Consider the following 23,262-nt stretch of genomic DNA (forward strand, 5'->3'; position numbering starts at 1 on the left):
ATCCGAAAATTTTGACACTTGAAATTGTGATTCGAACTCGAATTTTTGGTTGTTTAAACTTCGAAATTTTAGTAGAAATCTAAAAATCTAAATTTTAATTATCATATCTTACGTCTTTGCATCCTGAAAATGTTGGAAATACAATTAAAATTATTTTTTAAATAGGTACCATTTTTGAACTTCTTCAATTTCGTTACATTCAAGCTTCAAAATATAAAGTGATAAAACTCATGCTTTGATTTCGACAAGCAGATTTTTAATATTCTCAATTTTAACCCATTAACAGTGTTGAACTTGAATTCAAACGAAAAATCGTAACGTCAGAAATTTCGATTTAAAAATTGCGACTTTCGAGTTCAAGTTCCAAAGCGTTATCCTAATTTTAAAATTTTGGACTTGAAATTTTGATTTTGGAACATCTTTGAACTCTATTTTTAGCTTTTTGAAAATCAACGTAATGATTTTTAAATTTCGAAATTCTGGTATAAATTTAAAAATTTAGATTTTAATTACCATAAATATCTTCTCTGAGTGAGTGAGTAAGTGAGTGAATTTCTGAGTGCTGAAAATTTGGGGATATACGTTAAAAAATTTTTTAGATATCATTTTTAAAAATTTTGACCACAGTTCTTTTAAATTTTTAAGCTTGTATTTTTCAAATTTTATCACAATCAAGGTTCAAAATTTATAATACTGAAACTCAGAGTTCTATTTTGACGAGTAGATTTATATTGTCAATTTTAAGCCAAAAATTGTCGGACTTTTGACATCAACCTAGAAGTAATAGCCTCGGAAGTTTCGATTTAAAAATTTCTAATATCACAATTTGAAAATTTTGTTACAATTTCCGTTTTAATCCGAAAATTTTTGCCACTTGACTTTCAGAACTCGACGTTTTGGTTCTTCAAATTTCTAAATTCTGGTGGAAATTTAAAAACATATTTTTTTTTATCAGAACTTATGTCTTTGAGTCCCGAAAATTTGGAGAATACATACATACATGCAAAAAATATTTTTTTATCATTTAGATTAGAGTTATATATAGCCCTTTTTTTTAATTTCAAGTTGCAAATTTCAAAATGCTGAAACAGTTTTTGAAAGTCAAACTTTGAAATATCAAGATAAACTGAATTTTTACCCTACTATTGTACTTAAAAAACAATCTTTAAATATCATTGTTGAAACCTTATTACATTCAGATTTCGAAAAATGTGCTTTCGTTTCGACGTTTAGACTTCAAATATTCTCGGAGCCAATGTACATTACTGAAATTAAATATTTAATTGGGTTAAATAATTTATGTAAATTAATTTAATTTAAAGTGAATTATCACGGACCTCCAGTAGAGGGAGAGCCACATTTGGAGGTGAATGAATATTTACTCTGCAATTGGCTGTAGCTGTTGGACCGTCCTTGGTAACGAATATTTGTAGATTATTATTTGCTTTTCAGCAGGATAAAAAATTTCTCGCAAGAGTCTACTTTGCGGAAGCTAAAATTCTTCCGACAGAAGGACTAAAAAATTTGCTTTCTCATCCGTCAACACAAAGGCCCCTTCCAATCAAAGTTCCATATTCAAAACCCTGTCTTGACCCTCCCACTTCCGCGTCTCCCCGATTTCTCAATTACAAGCACCTCTGCCCTTTCCGAGCCCTAAGCCCGCATCTAAATCTCCCTCCGCGAATCCCGCCTCAAGTAATCAAAAAATACTGCCAGTACAAGAGCGTAATAAGACCACACCGATCTCCTTTTCCTTCACACTCAACCTAATTACAACAACACCGTTCGCATTAAAATCGCAATAACAATAAATAATCATTAAATCAACAATTTGGGTCGCGTGTTCCTTTTAAAAAAGCTCGCCGCTTGGACGAAATGAAACCACATTTTAACGCGGAGGCACGTTTGCATAATATTGTTTGTTCTATTTCGTTTCTTTCATCCCAATTAACCGGTCGACAGTTCCAATTTGAGGAACGCAAATGAAAAGGGTTCTCGGTGGCTTTGTCAGGAGACGAGCCGTACTCAATATTTTCTCAACTAATATTTACTAATTAGTATCGCTTCGTTACCGAGAACTGAGCTTTATACGCTCTTTTGTGTCGGAATCGGGATAAAATTCGCCTCGGGGCGATATTATGCGGGAGAATTGTGGCCCTTTGATGCCTTGTAGCTTGGAGAATCTGGGAGCCGTGTTTTATGGGGGAAAAATTTGACATTCGAGGAGTTCGGGATTATTTCGATACTTGAATTGGTCAGGGAATAGGGCACGACGATGCGCAACAGATGGCAACATATAGCTGTCCTTTATATTTTACGTCTGGTTTGACAGTTGGCATTTTTTGTGACCGTGCTGACGACTCTGCGTTACATACAATATTCAAAACTGTTTCATTGTTTTACTGCGTTTTTAAGATTTCTGTCACGATTACAATTCAGTTTTTTTTTAATCGGCCCATTTTCGCGCCACTTTAAAATATAAGTAGGTATTTCAAAAATCTACGTTGCACATTTTCTATCAAAGCCAGCTGATAATTATAACAGGGGAACCATACCATTATTCTAATTTAGTACGAACTAAAGCAAACTACAAATTTTTCAACCTGTCTATATTAACAAATCCATAAAATTTCTAATTATACATCCGAGGACTATTTAGCAGATTTGCAACATGCTGCTTAAATGAAAACTGGGCGTCGTACAGAACCTAAATTCTAAAAGTTGTTTTTTTTTTCTGAAATATAGTAAGTTATCTAACTTATAGTCATACTTGATGGGACTAATACGTAACGAATATGTGACAATTCTACATATGTCTTTATTTAATGGTAATTCATTATTATCTGGCCAGCCATACATGCAGTCAATGTCCTTTTGTAACAACACACAATTATTGACGCTATTAATTATCCGAAACATTTTAATATCATCCACAAACAGCAAGGGTTTATAATAATTTGTTGACTCTATAACATCATTAATATATACATTAAATAATAGAGGGCCTAATGTAGAGCCTTGTGGAACCTCAGATGTCGTTTTATAAAACTCAGATTTATAGTCGTTTATCAGTACAAAGTTACTTCGACCTTCTAAATAGGAATCAATTAGATCCGATTGGCTCATGAAAATCCAAAAAACTGTAAGCTTACTCAATAATAGATAGTAATTGGCTTTGTCGAATGCCTTAGAGAAGTCAGTATAACATCTAACTAACTTCTGTTATCTAACGAGTCTGGTATGGCATAATGACATAGAAGTAAGGTTAGACACAGTTAAACGACCTGCAGTAAAACCATGTTGGTGCTCAGTCAAGAATGCTTTTATTTGAAAACTAGCTTGATTATAACTTACAATTTCAAATATTTAAAAAAAAAATTACAAAGCAATGAAACCGGTCTATAGTTCCTAACGTAGGTCACCGCTCTTAAAAACAGAAATAATTTTTGCAAGCTTCCACAATTCAGAAAAACACGACTTCTTTAAGATTCATTTAAAACAGTTAAAGGTTCACAAAACATGACTGTCCTTAAATTTTTTGATCGCTTTCGATACGTCCGATTCAATAATTGTAAGATTTATGTTAGTGTTAAAAAAAATAAGCCATGAAATTTTTTCTTCAAGTTGGATCAACTGATTCATAGAGAAAACGGTTTGTTTGCATGAGACTGACGTTCACTTAAAGCAGACTTGTCACGTTCATTGTTATTTAGAAATCATATTATCAAGTTGCAACATTTCTGACTTGTGTTATTAAAATTTAAAATGGCGAAAATTATTTTGTTATAACAAAAAATTTCAAAAAAAAGTCATATTTACAAATGAAAAAAAGATAGTCCCCAACTCGAGCGCGATGAGTTGATGTTGAGAAAAGTGAACATATTTTCTCTGACTTTTATAGAACAAAAATACCGCGTGATCAGAAATGATTAAATTTGTTGTCAATCCTAGATTTTTATTTGAAATTGATATCATGATGTTTTATATAATTTCCGGTTGTCAGCTGTCAAGATTGACAGATTGTTGACGTTTTTAATTTGCAAAATGTATCCGAAACATAACCTAAATTTATGGCATACCACGACTGACGTATCTATCACACAATTATTTCTGTTATGCCAACATAAACGCAAGAAAAGTTCACATTTTTGTTTAAAAAGTACTGCCAACAGACTCAGTCATTTCTGATCACGCGTATAACGAAAAAAATTAATACTTTACAACAGACACACTTTAGGCTGATTCGCGAGAACATTTAAAATTTAAAGGGAGACAAACAACCATGCACAAAATTCTCAAGTCGAAGGGTTACAAACATGTTGTTGCAACAAAATTGCTTTTTTTTTTAATTCCTCCAATTTCAAAATTCTTGTGACTCTAAAAAGACATCATTATTTCACTAGATGAATCTAATTCAGAGTCAGAATCATAGAACGATGATGATAACTCAAATTTTTCCAGTGAAATTCTAAAACAATACTTGCCACAGGATGCTTTTTTTTAACTTTAGAAATGTTTTAACTGAAAGGAACAAATATTACCATTGTTTAAATGACCATTTTGTTTAATGTTGTATCATTTTATATTCATTATTGCATAGTTCTGGATCTCACTGCATATGTACGAGCCTTAACAACTCAATGTTCGGACACGTATTCTTCTATACAAAAAAAAAAATAATAATAATAATTTAAGAAAAAAAATATATTTTCAAAAAGTAAAAACTACAATAATATATAAGCAGGTATATTTAATGCAATATTCTCAACTAAAATTATAATAATATTAACTTGACAAAATGATAACAACAAAAAGCTCGAATAAACTTGGCAACTAAATATTCGGACATGAGTATTTTTTTTTTACTTAGTATGGTGTAATATCTCCTTTTGCTTTGATTACTATGCATGTCCGTCCAGGTATGGTACTTACAAGACTACTGCAGTATTCAGGAGTAAAATTTGCCCAAACTTCGTCGAGTTTTGGCTTAAACCTAAGAGTGTTCGTTGGGGGTTGTTACGCAAACCAGATTTTATGACGTGGCAAAGTGTCTCAATGACATTTAAGTCAGGGCTGTTTGCAGGCCACGAAAGGACTCTTATGTCATGACCCCCAAACCATTTCTTAGTACTTTTTGTGGTATGACATGATGCACCCTCCTGTTGAAAAATATAATCGTTGTCCGGATGCAGTTTTTCAACAGTTTTTCTAAAATTTGTTGGCATTTCATGGCGTTAATAGTCGTTACCAGCAATTCATAATTCCCCAACCCTTCAGTTGACATGCATCCCTACAGCATTATTCCTTTAGGAAACTTTACAGTCTGTATTGAACGCTTCACTTTTTGATCTTATCACTCTTCTCCGCAAATTTCCCACGCACACATCAAATTTTGACTCGTCACTAAAAATGACTTTTGACCAATCTTCTACGGTCCATGCCAGCTTAGACGTTGCCTAGTTGTACCCATTTTTCTTTTGATTTGCCGTTATTAAAGGTTTTTCTTTGGCCTGTAACGGCACGGTGGAAAAATGTCAGTGTTTGACCTTGTGCTTTATTAATGGTCATTGCGAAGCAGACCTTCAGGGGGAACTGCAATCTTTTGAATTCGAATGGGTATTCTGACGGTATTAAAGGTAATCGTGGTATAAATACATTTTCCCCTTGAGCACATCCCGTGATTATCGTAGCCTCTACAACATTCCGGTGGAAAGCCGTTATTTGCAATCTGGTGCCATTGCAGAACTTTGGAGAGTTCAAGTTCCTTAATAGCATAACTGGTGGGCCAACCGTAAGTGTGACATTATGACGGGGAAGAGCAGCTGGCTTAAGGGTGTTTAAAAACTCGACTGGATAATTTATAGCATCACCAGTTTGTATGTAGTACCGAATCCACGAATTTATATTGAATTTCTTCTCCTTCAAATGATTTTAACAAAACATCATTAATACTAGCCGCTCTGTCATTTTTGAGGGTCAAAACAGCACGCTCGCATATCCAGTCTATGGGTTTGACCTTGATATTGTTGATGTCGGGGTAAACTTTGTTGGTTAGTTCTGTAAGAGATTTTACTACCGCACCCAGACTTGGTAGTATAATAATCTTACTATCAACTGTAGGGTAATTTCCATCTCCTATTTGGAGCCAAGTCTGTGCAAACTAACCAACGGTAGCATCACAAATACGATGATTTTAAACAGGACCTCATTTCATCGGCTCGTGTTTCCCTTGGTACGACGGGTAAGGTTTGTTGAAAATCTCCAGCTAAGAGAACTGTAACGCTGCCCATCAAACTACAATTTTCTCTTATATCTCTCAGAGTTTTGCTGAGAGCTTCTACGCCTCCTTTATGGGTCATAGTGTTATACTATAAGTTTTGTTTCTTTCAAGACTTGCGCCATATTGCTCTGCTTTGAAATGTTGCACAAAGGTGTCTCTATATACATCAGATTTACGGGTAATTTAAAAGCAGAATCAGCTGTTTTACCGCCATCCAGCAAGGTGGCTGCGATACCAGAAAAAGGAACTGCCAAGGCTACCCCGCGATTTTTCTATACTCTAGCCAATACAAATTTTAAAAGAAACATTTTACCCGTGCCTCCAGGAGCATTCAAAAGAATATTTGACCAGTGCCATTCTCGATACTATCTAAAACATTGTTCTAAATTTGATATTGTTCTGTATTTAATAAACTTTGGTTGTTGGACAGCTAATCTCTATAAGATAGTCTCTGTTTTATTATTATTATTATTATTATTAGAAAAGGGAGCAGTACGGCTCAGATAGCCCCTAGCGCGGCGCAGCGATAATGCTCATGAAGCAACGCTGTCCGCAGTCACTTTGTGGATGGGTGGCAAAGATCGCCATACCTATCTGAGCGGCTCGGTGCGTCTCCCCCCTCGACACCCAATGGGTAAAAGGGGGTAACAGATTATATATATTATTAGAAAAAATGGAGCAGAGGTCAGAGACCTATTATGCTCCTTCAAATAGATTTCCCTAAGTAGAGTTACTGATCCAATTTGTTCTTAAACATATTAACAGTTGTCACATTTACGATTTCACTATGCAAATTATTCCATTCATCAAACACCCTGTTAGGAAAGAAAAACCTTCGAACAATAGTTCTAAATGATTGCTTTTTTAATTTGTAAACGTGCCCTCGCAATTGGTTAGTGTTCACTTCAAAAAGGGTTTTGAGGTGGCACATATTTGGATTGTGAAAAATCTTGTAAACCAATATCAAGTCTCCCCTCTTCCGTCGTTGTTCCAATGATGTAAGATTTAGACATCTTAATCGGGTTTGATAATTTTGTGTTCTATAGCCCAATACCTTTTTTGTAGCCCTTCTTTGAACTTTTTCCAGCAATTCCTTATCCCGCTGTAAAATTGGTGACCACACAACATTGGCATATTCCAAAATTGGCCGTATATACGACTTAAACAATTTCAGAAATGTATCTCGTGAGGGGTGTCTAAATGCATTGAATAACATATAGGATGCAGAATTTGCTCTTCGTGCAACGTAAGCCACTTGATTGGACCAAGATAGATCAGATATTATTATAACACCTAAATTATTTTGACTATCCACCATTTTTACTGCCTCATTATCTATCATGTAAATGTGTTTGGGGTTGTTGGTAGCCAAGTGCAATACTTTACACTTGCCGTTACCCAAGCAGCAGACTGTCGTCTAATTCACGTTAATTTTTGGTCATAACTCGTCGGCGACGTCATTCGCCCAAAAAATCATGTGATAATGACGAGATTTTTATGACTTACTTCTAACGTCAATTAATGACGTCAAAAGGCCGTCTTTCCTTCGTCATTTTTTATAGATTAGATGATCAATTAAATGTGGGTCGTCGTATTCTTTAAAAAGTGTCCTTCATAATGCTTAATTATATTTAGAGCAAAAAATACAACGGCTTTATTAGAAATACACCAAAGACAAGTTTTTTCATTCTAATAACTTCTAATAAAATAATTATTTCTGAAAACGTGTTTACTCTGGAAGTGTTATTTTGTAAGTACCTGCTTGGCAAATTATAAATAGAACATCCGGGGTTGAGCGTATTATAGTGAAAAGACCCTACACACAAAGTCATAAAAATTCTTTGTCCATTCTCCCTAAAGCGGGACAAGGTTTTGAAGAATTCCTTCGTCGAATTTTGATTTTATAAAGATGTTTATAAAGTGATGATGGCTACCAGAAAAATTAGAGAGTGATTTAATATTTAGTTTTATTAAATTTATTTCATCTAATGAAAAAATAATGCTCAACTTCCGTATTTACTATACAATACATCAGATGTTTGAGGCGTGCATTCGGACTTTCCCTTTTTTCGGTATTTATATTTATTGCACTTCACAGTGAAGCATTCCAATATTTCCAGTTAGTTCTCAACCACCGAAACTTTCTCGTGTATCCGTTACTCACTTCATTTTTAACGCAGTTTTGTGAAAATTTCTGCCAATCAGTGTGGGTTGTACTTATTTACACTAGGTAAGTTAATATCTAATAAAGTAATCATTTTAATTTTTACGCGTTTCTGTTACTTTTGATAACTGTACGTAGGTAACAAACGCAGTTTTTTCAGATAAGCTGGAAAGACCACCATTAATCACTGAAGATACTCCCACTGATTATGAAGAACTTACGGTGATTGTTTTTGAAAATGAGACGCCATAAAATATTGTAAAGGTATGTTACTGTAATTTTTTATGGACTAATGCTAATGAACATAATTTTGTTCTAGATTTGAAACAAATACAAAACACATGTGCGAAACGAAAGAAATGTGGAAGGGAACGAGTGAAAAAATCTCCAACATGGAAACGTCATCAAATCTGACAACATAAAAAGAAAAGAAAAATAGAACTTATGCCGCCAAGACTACACCTAAACAAATTTTGACGAATTACAAGATTATCTTTGCCTATTAGAACAAGCAGATTTCTTTGTAAGTTAAAAAAATTCAATGAATTCATATATACATATAACATAATATTGGATATTATATACAGGTAGATGCCTGTAATACTACGATACTTTTTGGTAACTTACTATACATGGCACATTTCGCTTCATTGTAGAAGGTATTGATAACGAGATTTTCCTGATAGGCTATACGTTTTTGTCAATGTAACCATTTTACAATTATCTATTAATTTGTCTTCTGCTTTAAGCTGTAATCCCTTAAATTTAATAATAGCCAAATGTTTGCTATTGCCCACAGACGAAAAAATGATTGCATATCCATTAATCCATGCACTCTAACGGGTTTTTCTCTCCAGTGCAATAAATTGAGGCAAACTTAAAAAACTTAGGTTACTAAAATGATTGTTAAAACAGAATTAATTTTTAACGATACTTTTTTGTGGGTTGGGGACAGTCAAGTCGTCGTGAATTAGAAAGTTTTACAGTGTATTTTCAAATCAAGTAATTTCAACAATGCGATTCAATTGTCTTTTCCTTTTATTCTAGTTTTTTTTTTAATATTTTTTGTAAATAGATTTGTTTGTGTTTAAGACTGATTTATAGTTTATTATAGTTTTCTTTTAATATTCTTTGTAACTAAATAAATTTCTTTGTGTTTTTAAAACTGATTTTTCTTTAAATAGCATATTTTATTGCAACGTTTATTTTTGATTATATATTGTATATTATCCTTTTTTTTTATTATACTAATTATACTCGTAATTACCTGTATGTAGATTTGTTTGTGTTCTTAGGAGCAGTTTATCTTTAATTTGTTTAATTGACATATATTTTTTTATTTGTTTATTGAAGTTCATTATTGGTTGTACAGAACTGTAGTAAATTTAATTTTTTTACACTACATAATTTGTTTTAACTTTAAATAATATATATTTTGTTTTGGGATTTACCTGATGATTATAACGAATTATAATATTTTATTTAAGTTAAACAATATAAAAATATAAAATTATTTCAGCGTTTTATTTATTACATATTTTTTTCTAAAAATCAAAATAAAAGAAACGTCTTAAAATAGACAATAAATGCCGTCTCTAAGACGTCAGTACATCACGTCAATAGTTCGTTACAAAATGACGACTCTAAGACGTTAGTACATCACGTCAATAGTTCGTTAGAAAATGACGTCATCTGGACGAGACATTTGACCGTCATTGGTACGTCAATATTACGTGAAATCTTTGGTCACTATGACGTAATTGATGACCATTTATTCACGCGAAAAAGACGACATCATGTTGCCTGGGTATTCAACGGAATCAACCAGTCTAAGCACCAGCGGTAGACAGTGTTTAAATCCGTTGGCAGTTCTCGATAATTTTGAATAGGATTAGCATACAGTTTACAGTCATCAGCATAGAAAACATGATTTGACGAAATTAAATGAGGTATGACTTCTTCACGTCTTACAGGCTGAGGCAGACTATAATACTCTAAACATTGCCCTCCTAAAGACAACATCGTGTCTTCAATGAAAATCAGACACTTGTTGTACACTTCATTCATAATCATCTGAACACTATCTTGACACTCTAACTAAACTTAACATTTTAAATCCTCCGACAAACTGTTTTTGTATTTCTCCCATATACTCAAAGCGTCTGTTACTTGGCAAAATATCAACAAAATTGAGAACAGGTGTCGTAGCTTAAAAGGAGAATCAGAAAGAGCAGCTTCTTCCATTGTGGTATTCCAGTGCTTCTCATCTTCTAGCGAACCCATCAATAGTTTTTAAATCAGAGAATTATGTTAGCCCTTTCACTTCATGAAGAAGAAGACGAAGGTTGTAACATTCGGCGTTATTAGGGTGGACGGTGTACACTTTGCCCAAAGCCTGATCTCTTCTGACTACCGGCCAACCATCAACATTGTTTCCACGTTTTCGTCTCTCAAATTTGGTACTTTTCCACACATAGTATGAAGGGACTTCAACATAAAGAAGGGTTTTTGCAAAATTATCCGTTTTGCAAAGATCCAAAAACGTTAGAAGAGTAATTACCTGTGGATTATTTACCTTTTCAGTTACATTACTGAAGTCGTTAGAATTAAAATAGACACGCTGGCCATTTTCCAAGTGCACTGCATACATGAAAAACTGCTAGAAATCATTCATGTACAGGAAAGGCCAGGATTCTCCAGACAGCTTCAGAGCTGCTAATATATCAACCGCTTTCATATACATAATATGAATATACTCTATGTTGATGTGAGCAGTAAAAGTTCGAAACAAAACTGAATTTTACGGTACCACTCATCTATTATCTAGGGTTGAACCATGGACTTGAAACGTGAATCCACTATCCGCGGGACCTCTTCGCCGGTATTGAGGGTAGCCGTCATCGCATATTTGGGTTTCTTTCAGGAGAATTCCAGAATATTTTTTGCTACAGCTACCTCCTTTCATACCTGGGAATTTCTTCAAATTTCCGCTGGACCCATGGATCATATTGGTCTTGATACCTTTATAAAGAATAGGATCCTCTTCAGGATCCAGTATCTCCGCACAGATAACATTATCTGTATTAACCGCAGAAATTCGCTGCTCTAGCCAGAACAAAATGTGGATGTGTAGAAGATCTCGCTTCTGCCATTCAACAGAATACATAAAGCAACGCACTTTTCCAAACAAATTTACTTTTGTTGTGACATGATTGCTTTAACTTTTAAATGAAATACCCGTGCTAGAATGTCATGACGGTCGTATGGCTCTTGACTAGGCAGCAATGCATCTGCAATATCTTTCAATTGAGGATAGCATGTAAATGTGATAAAAAGGTCAATAATGTTGGAAATTTAGGTCTGGATACTTTGTTCATAAACTCCAAGCAAACAAATAACATCAAACCCGCATAAAGTGTTGACTACAAATCTCACACTTCTAACATTTTGATAATATAGTACTAGTTCGGTGACACTCTTGGGGACCAAGCGTGTAAAGCTGGATCTCTATAATTTGCGGGAGATTATGAATATACTTTATAGTGCATTTAATACCAGCGAAGTTCCGTTGATCGAGTTCAGCGCGTAATTTCTTCAGATTATTAAGTTGTCCTGGAGTTTTATTAATTTTCGACATTACGTTACTTCAAAGAGTAATTTATGTGTTTGGAATTAAAACATTCCATCTTCTCGGGTTGTGTTTTAGTAATAACAATTATCTATTCTTTGAACAAGACACAGTTATTGTGATATTTTATTATCGTAATGAAACTTTCTAGAATGGCGAATGTTCTAGCCAATGCAAGCTGGTGGAGATTTCTCGAAGAAGAACATACATTTTTTAAGATTCGCACATACGCCAACTGAATGATGAAGAACTTCCTTTAGGTTACTTCCAATAAGATCCAGCAATAGCATATGTAACAGTTGGGACTTTGGCTAATTTGTAACAATTTTGTGACAATCGAGTTAAAAACGTGCAATTTAATCCAAAATTTCCACGCCGTTTTCCTGATCTTGCGTCATTAGATTTTTCACTATTAGTTATTTAAAACGATTTAAACAGGAATGTAATAATTTCATGATAATGCTTGACAATTTAAAAAAAAAAAATTAAAATATTTCATTGCATACTTTATAAGATAAATTTTAAAGAGTAGGAGTGGAAACGAGACACCTACATTTTCGTGTTCTACAAGCTGTAAAACGTCGAGCAAACACGAAATTAGACATTCGTCAAAATGACCCTATTACATTCCCCCAGCTTACGCTCGAGGAGTAAAAATAATCTCCGAGAGCACATCAAAGAGAAACGTATTTTTTTGTGATATCTCCACAAAACATATGCATAAATCGCGAAACTTCCCCGTTTTATTACACCTCTCTCAAATTTCGAGTGGCCAAGTTTACCTTCGAACTTAAAGCCCACCAGTTGATCTCCACCTTCAAACTTAGGTATTTTACGAGCAAACATCGCAACGATAACGAAAACATTATTGCGGTGTTGAGAGCCACTAAAATCTTTAGTCACAAATACTTGTCCGCTCGAAAATAAATCAATCGGAGCCTCCCACAGTTTAATGGAAACGTCAAAATATGCGAAAATAGGTCAAGTTTGCAAGTCCGTATTAAAATAACCTTTTTATCCCATCAGCCCGCTTTAAATTTTATCCTTCTCTCGTATTTCACGCAATCCATCACACCGTAATGCTTCGATTATTTCAATTTTGGGCAAACGTAATAAATCAAATCTTTTTCATCGAGATCTCAACATTCATACGGTGGGGTAATTTAGAGGAAACATCTGCACTCGAATAAAAAGCTAAATCAAGCGAGCATACTTGCGAAGGGGAATTTTCTCGACGAGCATTGTTTCGATGTTTGTTTCTGAAATTGTGAAATTCTGCACATATTTCGAAGTCGGGGCCTGCGGAGCCAGAAGCGCTCATTAAACAATGTACGAACTAATTTAATATTATCAACTGTTATTTATTACGTTTTTATAAGTCTGTTGATGCTCTGAGGCAGCACCGCGCCAAAAAAAGATCGGTGCTTTCCCCCATACCTGGCTCTGCTTCGGAATTCGATTTACCTTTATTCTATGTTCGACTAGATTTTTTCAATATGTAATTTTGCCATGCATTTATTAAAAATTGGAATGTAATATAAAATATAAATCTTATCCAATAACGTCAGCGCCACAGGCAACACGACACGAGTTTTGCGGCATGCCGTGCGTACCTCTGGCGTGAGAACATTACAAAATCAATGAAACCAAAAATAAAGAAAATCCACTCGAAACAAACGCAGCCCAAGAAAACTATAACGACATCCAATGGGCCTCTAATTTGTTCCGCCTCTTTCGAATTGTGTATACTAAACTCACCTGACATACACGTAGTAAAACTTGTATGACTTAAGCGGCTTAACACAAACCACCCTTAAAGTCAAATTGGCTATTGTAAGTTTTGTGAAGCCGAACCGCAAGGATTACACAGGCCTGCGATGGTTTTCCCCCAACAAAATAAAGTAGTAATTTCGGTAGGTCTTAGATACTCATGTATAAAAAAAAATTGCAAAAATTTCTATCACGTACAGTTTCTGCAAAAAATATTTTTTTCAGTTTTGTTCTTAGTACTATAAAAATTAACTTCTAGATTTTGTGGTAATAATATGTATGGATAATGGTGTTGATATTTCATTTCGTGTTCAGCTTAGTAAGAGTTATTTGTGTCGACTATGCGCTTACTACCCTGAATTTAAACAAAAATTACTAATGTCTTCTCGGAAATGGGTTAATTCTTCAGATAAGTTTGCTGACACCAATGATTTGGATGGAGCCACAAAATCATACAGACGATTGTTACTTTTGCTGTTCAAATATAAAATGATATAATGCGAAAAATGTAACAGCAATAACATATCCTATCGTGAATACAAGAGAAAACGCTTGAATCAGAGCTTTGAAGACAGAAAAAAAGAAGCTTCTTGATTTATTTGTTTTTTTTAAGTCTTGTTTATAACTAATTTAGTTCATTTAATAAATAAACATTCAATTTTATATTCTTTATATTTTATTTTTTCAGAAAAATTGTTTGAGAAACTATGAATATTTAGGCCTACATAAAAATAAATCTCGATGTGCTACAAAAAAACTAGAGTTATATTTTAATTCAGCATACATAAATACCTAAAAAAAAAACAATATTAGTTAAAAGGGAAATTAAAAGTTATATTTCGCAGGCCTGTGTTATTATTGTCCATTGTTGTCATAATGGAGTTGCAAAGTTTTACTAAGTATATGTCAACTGAGTTAAGTTATAGAATAGCTAGTTTGACTTATAAGGGTGGTTTGGCTTAAGCTGATTAAGTCATAAAAGTTTTACTAAGTGTTTGTCAAGTGAGTTTACTATACCCGGTCATTTGTTGTTGAATAATTTGAGCATCTTTTGTAGAAAATAGAACTTTTTAATTTTGGTTTTGGTTGTTATTGGTTAATTTATTTACTGTTTAATATTAATTAAAATTAATATTAAATTATGTAATTACTGTTTAATAATTTATTTTGCCATTTCAATCAGAAAGAAAGCATGATTGTGCTATAACAATGCATTGAAAAAAAGCTCTATTCAAAAATGTATTAATTATATTATTAAAAAATCCGTTTCCACATATTCTAGCGACCCTGTATATTAAACAGACTAGAGCACTGCAGTGAGAAGACCCAAACATTTAGTGCGTTTATGGCTTCACACCAATTTAACTCCCATTTTAATTCAGTGGGCTGTCACAGTAAGATGTCTTAAACCCGCTTACTGATAACCTACCTGAAAAGATCTTTTCTGGTAAAAGAACAGGGTAGTACTGTCTCGGCCTTCCCTGACATGTGGCATCGTTTGTATTTGCTAAGTTTTATGAAGAGTCGGCTGTAAAGTACTTTAAACGTCAAAGCCATAAACACACTAAATGTTTGCGTCTAGTATACTTATCACGGATATCAAACCATTAAATTAATACAATAATGTTTTATCTTCTTCCGTAAGTCTCCGTTATTACGTAGATGCGCAAAAGGTGGCCCCACAGTTAAGAATTTTAAACGGAAATCAGTTCTGAAACTTTTACATAAACTGAGCATTTTAAACGAATTAGTTGGTGGTGGAGTTATACTGACCGGAGGGTACGTTTTGCGTTACGAGAGGGCACGAAGTGGCAGAGTGAAAGATTTTTTTTTTTCATACAGAGTACAAAGTTTAACAAAAAATTAATTAATAGCAAACATGAATTAATTGCAATCGAATTTTACACGTTTGGGTTGACTCATCTGTTTACGGTTGCTACAGTGTTAGTTAATGACAGTAAACAAAAAATTTTAAAAGCAAAATCTGAAATTCATTCGTTTGTTAGGTACTGGTAATTATTATTTTTATTATGGAAAGCATTGGTGAAATAGCGCTCGTCTTTTTTCCTGGAAGTCGGTTTGTTGTCGGAAAAATTTAAACGACATTACGTTAAGGAGTACGAGACGTTTTCTTATTTTTAGGCAGAGAAGTGGTTACAGATAGAGAAGTAGCCAATTTATTGTCTTTGCTGAAAACAGTTCAATGAACTAATCGTTTACAAGTATACTAACGCGCGCAAAAATATTGTCGGTATTAGAATTCTCCGCCTCCTCTCTGTGGGTTTTCATAAACCCATAGCCTCTTAACTAAACCATGGTACAAGAAGACATGGTTTGATATTGCGCATTGTGTGTGATGTCATGTGGATGTCATGATCGCCAACTTTAAATTCTGGCTTGTTGCATGATACCATGAACTAGACTAAAGTAGACAAGATGTTTGATTTTTTTTACAAAAATTAATCTGTATTTAATAAATTTATTGCGGATAGATTGTTTTCACTATCAGGAGCTTTGGCGGTGGCCGAGCAGAGTCTTCAGGTGACAAGTAATACGACGAGCAAGCAGCTGATACTTTTATTTCTCCTGCCATGAAGAGCCTTTGATGGTTCGCGGAAAGCCAGCCTCGCCGATACCTGGGGAACTGACAACCTCGTGACGCGCCCGAGGGGGTACTTCGAACAACGCTGGACAAATGACGTCCTCCGAAGTTAACCCGGTCGAGGGGTACTGAAAAGTTGCCTGATGGTGGGAGCTGCGACTCCCAACTATTTCACCATGTATGGTTTTCCAGTTACTGAACTTTGAAAAATACACGTCCACAGACTCTTCTTTGAAAAACTGCTAATCATACACAAACCTCCTGGGCATTCATAAGGGAGTAAATTAGCATAACCAAGTAAATGGAACCAAGCGTCATCACTAAAGATCATCATCATCATTGATGTTATTTTAAAACCAGCTACAAAACTCGAGGCCCCATACAGTGGTAGTCTTGTATCGATATACATACATCTTCTTTTTCATAATTTTGTGACATTTGTTTGACGGTACAGCAATTTTCACACATAATTTTGATAGAAACATTTTAGGAATTTTGCTCAACTTGTTCTCTCAAATGATCAACAATATCATCTGAAGCTGGAGACTTTCCTACTTAATTACCTTTATTTATGCTACCACTTCTCACAACTTTATCAATTAGGTACTTTTCGAATATGATTTAATAAAAAAACCTTGCAACTTACTCATCTATACAGACTTGCATGCAACATTATGGGCCGGTTGTATAAACGCAAATCAAATTTAATCTCTGATTAAGAACAATTGTAACTATGATAATTACAATCGTTACAATGGAGTTAATCAGAGATTAAATTTGATTTGCGTTTATGCAACCGGCCCTCCGAGTTTATTTTTAAAAATCTGTTTGATTTGAGATGAATAAACGCTACTGATAAAAACCTCAAAAATACAATTTTACTCGACAATACGAAAATAACAGAGACGAAGTTTGCAATGTCACAATTTATTATTCTGAGAGATTACGTATTTATTAAAATTCTAAAAGTGTCCATCATTACGAAAAGTGGCACATCAGTAACATTTTAAAATTTCACAGGTTACTGATTATATGAAACATTTACAAAAGCTTTGTATAACCACGACTTCGTGACTATCATATAATGAACCCTTTTCTCACAAGCCACAGAAAATATTATGTTGAAATATTATGTAGTTGCTCAACTGGAAGATGCGTCCTGTTAACAAAGTTGATTTATTCCATCAAGTTTTATGTTGTTTTGGGTCTAAAACTGCGAGTGATATCCTGCTCTAGCCATGCGCTTTGACACGCACTTCTTCATATCTTATGCACATTCATACTCATATTCAAACATCTCTTAGTGATAATAGTTTTATTTTTAACATTCTTTTTTATCTAGCAACCACCACAGTCAGTTGTCCTAATGTGTACCACTTTTCCATTTGCAAGCATTGTGTTTTAAGTTTTTAATGACACTGTTATTAGCAACTTCATTAATTATTAACAAACAGAATTTTTGTTTTCACTGTACCTTTGCATGTATAAAAGTCTCTAAAACACAGATAATATTAGCATAACGCTCACTAAATAGTACCGCAACATCGAGGAGTCCCCAGGAAACCGAGAACGATAAGAGAAAAAAAAACACCACAATTTCACCAAGTTATGGTGCCCTTTATTAGCATTCTAATTTAGCCTTTTAAATTCAAAATTTTATCTCCCACCTCTGTACCTCCTCCACTTTTAATATCATCTCCATGTTTTCGCTCGTACACATTCCTCCAAGTGTTATATTTCGCGACAGGCTCGCAAATTTCGAGCTCGTTCTCTCCCAATCTGCGAAATTCTCCAAAATAAAGCCGATGCTAGAGAATGAATTAAAAAACATCAGGGTCCGAGATAACGTCATTCATTCGTTATTAAATTTTCAGAGGGTAAATAAAGCGCAGATGCGTTATTTTCAAGTAAAGATAATTTTTTCATTAAAAAAGACTCGGCTCTCCGACAACGACAAATAACACAAAACAATCGAGATAACGTATTATCGTTTAGGGAGTCAATTAAATTTGTTGTTATGAAGAAGTGCGCCTCCAGCGGCCACGTTATGAACAATAATGGCCGTTTTATTACCTCGGAAGTAGTCTATATGGAAATTCTTAGGAGATATGAAGAAGGCGGCAGTTGCCGCCATGTGTCAGGTTTATGGTCAGATCTGATGTTCTATGATGGGGCGGGCTGGCGACGACAAAAGGCCCCACCGACAGTTTTCACTTTCACAGAGATTTTGATCTGAAATTATTTCATGAATATCTGCACAAAATTTTGCTGAATTACGAGGATATATAATGCCCTGCAAAATGATAAAATGTGCGCATAAATTGCTTAAATATGCACATAATTATTTTCCAAATATAAGTCGTACGAATGTGGTCAATAAAATATTTGGAGTTACGGGTACAAGTATAAGAAAAAACTATGAAATTGGGAAAATTTGGAGTCCGAAAATGTCTTCAGAATATTTTAGGTTACTCATTTGATATAAATTCTTTCTCAGAAACATTATTTCAAACTTTTGAATACAAACCGTGAAAAGTTTGAGAAATTTGATTATGTCAAAAACTTTGGTGTTCCACTTGTGCTACGTTACGTTTAATTTTGGAAGCAAAGATACAAAGGCAAAGAAATATAGGAAGAAGAAGAGGGTCATGGCTCAAGAATTTAAGAGGATGTGTTCATTACTCTTCAACTGAATTATTTGGATCCGCAGTCAACAATATAAGACTTGACAGGATGGTCAACCTTAGACAGAAGAAGAAGAAGAAGAAGAAGAAGAAGATGATAGTATCCATTGTTTTAAAAAATACGCTTACTTTCTTACTTAATACATTTGACTGTATTTGAAAATCATCAACATTAAAAAATCCTTTCTATCGACATTCTTTTTCTCCAAAACTCCATCTTACTCCTCCAGTTAACTTTTCTGCCTCAATTTTTATGAAATTAAATTCGTCCCTCATATTTTTCACATTTTCAAATACAGTGTTAAACATTTTTGAAGCTTCTTCAGCACTGTTTTTTCTGCAAAAGTTTACCGTAGTTAAAAATTTAGTTTCCAGAAAAAATAAAAACACCATTTCAAAGTTTGTAGTTGCTAATTTTTTAAAGTTGTTATATTTTTATAGTAGAAAAAATGTGGCCAAAGGGACCCACTATTTTTATGCTGTATCCAAAAATTTTCGTAATATCTTCCACAGTGTTTACAGAATCACTAAATATTAAATTTAAATTTTGCGTCACACACTGTTCATACGGTACAGTATTTGTCGTCCTGGTATTGTCTTATCACTGTCTTATCTTCTAGTGTAAGATTTTGACTCTCTCCTCCAATATTATAAGTATTCTACTTTATCCGTAGTTTTCGTGTGAATTACGAATTAATACTATGTCATCAAAACAAAGTGTATATGACATAGTATTCATTAAAATTAATTTTTGTTTCTAGGTTCAATATCTCCTGGTCCGGACGACTTTCCATTTTTTGAGGATTTAAAAACCAGTTTAATTTCTTCTATTGTGGTTATATTGTCACTATATTTCTACTTTCGTTTCTCCTTAGATTTATGTGAATTCTCTAACTTTTAGTGCTTCTCTGGTTCTTGCTATATGTATAGATTCATTCTTTGGCAGTTTCTTTCCAAAATTAATTTTTTTTATTAGATATTTTTCACTTTATTGTTGCTTGCATTTCTTTATATTCTACTTTATCCATGATTTTTTGGAGTTTAAGTATTTCCTGTGTAACTTCTTTTTATATTATGTATCTTTTTCAATTTCTTCTTCACTCTAGTGATTCGAAAACACTTTCTTTGAAGTACTTACTCGTATTGTTGATTAACATCCTCCTAGTACTGGATTTTTAATTTTTCATCTCTTTTTGTATAAACCCTAGATACTGTATATTATATTTTGTCATGCTCACTACATGTCGAATTTCTTTGGATCCGTACGACTTTTTACTAAAAATACGTGTTATGGAGATTGCTATTGTAATTATCTAGGTAACTCACGTTGCATTTTTCGTGCACAAATATGACTTTGGACACCTTTAAGCAGGATCGAAAATGACCCTTAACAATACATTCGTTTATAAGCGTTATAATAATCCTTGGTAGTACCGGGTGATTTTTTAAATTTCTGCTGTAGTTACTCATGACGCTTGCGTCAGCAGTGAAACGTGTTGCGTAACTTGAACTTGAAGAGTGTATTTTGAGTTGCCGAAAAGTTAGCGTGGTAGCCAGTCAACATAAATATAACCTAGTTTCTTCTTTCCTGTTTGGTTTGTTTGTACGTGCCTTTTCGTTAGTTAGGGTCAGATGGGGTAATTGTAAACACCGTTTTTATTTTCTTCCGTTTTAAAAGTTGGTAGCACTGGCCACTGCTCTTGTGTTGGTAACGCTATTCCAGTGTCGTATTTAGCAGGTCTGCCGCGAATAGACATTAGGTTAGTTTCGCTGGTTCCTTAATTTTTAGCTACTGAAAAATCTTGTTTCTGGAGTGGTGAAGTGCTACGGAGTTGATGATTTTCACGCCATAAAGATATGCAATGTTTACTCTACGTACTCTGTCTTGACAAGTACGGTGCTTACAATTGTGATTTTCTCAAGGTTAAGAATGTGCCATCGTGGTTTACAATTACCCCACGTAAAAAATTGTAAACACATCTTGAAGGTAAGGGAAGAAAAATGTTACTGCCTCGGTGGGAATCGAACCACACGTCACCCGCTTGCCGGGCAGGTATCCTAACCACTAGACCACGAGGGCGCTTATCTTTCTCCGATTGCCAACGTGTTACTGTGCCACCACACATATCACAGCTATATTTACTGATTTGTCAGCCACTCCAGGCAATATTTTGCCCTTAGGATGCCCAGAAATTATAAGAAGAAGACACTTGGTCCATCGTACAGCCAAGAAGATTTGGCGAGAGCAGTGTCAGATGTAGAAAATAAAAACAAAATTTTCCGCTAAGCCGAAGAATTTTATGGAATACCAAAAGCAGTCATCTATCATGGAATTAAAGATCGAAAAGTCAGTATCGCAAAAATTGGGGCTGTTACAGCTGCGGTACCAGAGTATGCTACAGGAATTCACTGACCAACCCAAGGAACTACAGAATGGTTTTTTTCAATATGACGGCGTTACAGCTCATACAAAACAAATGACGTTAAATTTCTCAAGGGAATTTTATGATAACTGTTTGATTAGTTACCAGACTGACCACAGTCTACCCACCTTTATCACCAGATTTGATACCTTTGGATTATTTCGGGTTCCCGACGTTGAAAAACACCATCTTCAAAACCTATGCATATCATCGACGACTTACAAACCCGAATTCGAGAAGAGTGTGAACAAATTACACCAGAAGTTCTTGACCGAGTATTCAAGGATATCAAACGAAGAGTTAATGTGTCTTTAGAGGTTGAAGGTCAAGATTTTCAGCAATTATTGCATAGTAAGTGTGGTTATGATTGTTGTAAATAAAAGATTAACTTTTTCGAACTGACGCTGGATATTCAAACAACCTAAAGTATACCCTTCAAGCTCAAGTTACGCCACACATTTCACCGCTGACGTAAGCGCCATGGGTAAGTAGAGCAGAAATTTAAAACATCACCTGGTAATTCTCTGCATAGAATCGATCACACCTGCACATATTCGTAGCTACATATTATCAATACACATGTTAATGTTTTTATTTTCGAAATTAAGGCTTTTAAATTCAAATAATGTAAAAAATTCGTAAACTCTAAAATGAAAAAGGCAAAAAAATGCGACATCCTCATATTTGTTTCAGTTCTTGGCGAACAAAACTTAAAATATTGCAAACTCCAAACGACCTTTCCCAAGATCTAATTTATCAACTCCACCGACGTTTCCTGCATTTTGTCCCTTTTTTCACCTTCCCAAGTCCCTCCACCACAGCCGAAAACAAATCTTTAATATTCCGCAGGACACACTCGCGTTTCCAGCCGCTGTCAAAAAAATATTGCTTTTTGTGTCATCTTCCGCAATGCAGAACCAACTATCTCGTTTAGCAAGTTTCCAGGAAAACATTTAGTACAACACAGACACGCCACGAGATCTTCGTATTTTTCTCCCTGTATTTGACAAAGATCCGCTTCCCGGAGAGTTCGCCTGAAATAATGTGACATACTGGAGCGACTTTCGCAAACTGTTTGAAAAAGGAAAACGAACGGCAATTATATGAAGCTTACGAGACGTGGAGCGACTACAACACTTTTCCACTTAAAAATGCTTTTAATTTCTCGAGAGAGTTTTGTTAGTTGATGTGCTTAGTGCAAGAGTAAGACGCAGTAAATACCTATTTAGCGTCAGTAGGAATAATGGAGATAAATACGAAGAAAGTCAAGAAATTAAATTCTCAGATCTCAATAGAGGCAGGTGACATTTATAGCGTGTGCGAGGTTCATTTATGTCGCGTAGGAAGCGGCTGATATCGAAGCGTGTGTTGGCATTATCTCGTGGAGAAATAATGACACATTTACTGGCGGAACGGCTGTTCTAAATCAGAAATTAAAAATTAATGTTTTGTATCAGTTGCAAAAGTAATAAAATTGTTGTTTGTTTTAAGCGCAATAGAAACGATGGGTACGTAATAGGGGGCGTAAGTGTCATTTTTCGTGCCGAGAACGCAGAACCATACAATTTATTTTATCACACCTAAAACTAAATGAAACTAAATTCAACGGTACACACTGTGCCCTTTTGGTTTTTAAATTCAGGACTTTTGCTTTTTTTCGTTGTCTGTGGCTCGGTCTACGGGTATTGCATTGCATTTTTCAAACAATAGG

General features: G+C 34.4%; 2 protein-coding genes across 3 annotated transcripts in view; both read right to left on the reverse strand.

Moving 5' to 3' along the window:
• Positions 1 to 23,262, reverse strand: part of Dgk (Diacyl glycerol kinase) — a 218,231-nt gene that overhangs the window by 188,166 nt on the left and 6,803 nt on the right. The window lies entirely within an intron of this gene.
• On the reverse strand, positions 5,446 to 6,359 carry LOC135134004 (uncharacterized). The gene is made up of 3 exons (XM_064062570.1): positions 6,237 to 6,359; positions 5,888 to 6,160; positions 5,446 to 5,826 (listed from the first exon to the last, which is right to left on the reverse strand). Exons 1-3 carry the CDS (start codon positions 6,357 to 6,359, stop codon positions 5,446 to 5,448), a joined length of 777 nt encoding a protein of 258 aa, XP_063918640.1.

Source organism: Zophobas morio, unplaced genomic scaffold, assembly GCF_036711695.1.
Source record: "Zophobas morio isolate AGI-343-1 ecotype UQ-CSIRO unplaced genomic scaffold, CSIRO_AGI_Zmor_V1 ptg000023l, whole genome shotgun sequence".
NCBI classification, from domain to species: domain Eukaryota; kingdom Metazoa; phylum Arthropoda; class Insecta; order Coleoptera; family Tenebrionidae; genus Zophobas; species Zophobas morio.

Bases quoted from the DNA above. Each gene is read 5' to 3' on its own strand.
- LOC135134004 (XM_064062570.1), bottom strand. From the start codon at position 6,359: ATGACCCATAAAGGAGGCGTAGAAGCTCTCAGCAAAACTCTGAGAGAT. The intron at 6,161-6,236 runs GTACCAAGGGAA...ACCGTTGGTTAG, and splicing joins TTCAACAAACCTTACCCGTC to TTTGCACAGACTTGGCTCCA. The intron at 5,827-5,887 runs GTACTACATACA...AACACCCTTAAG, and splicing joins AATATAAATTCGTGGATTCG to CCAGCTGCTCTTCCCCGTCA.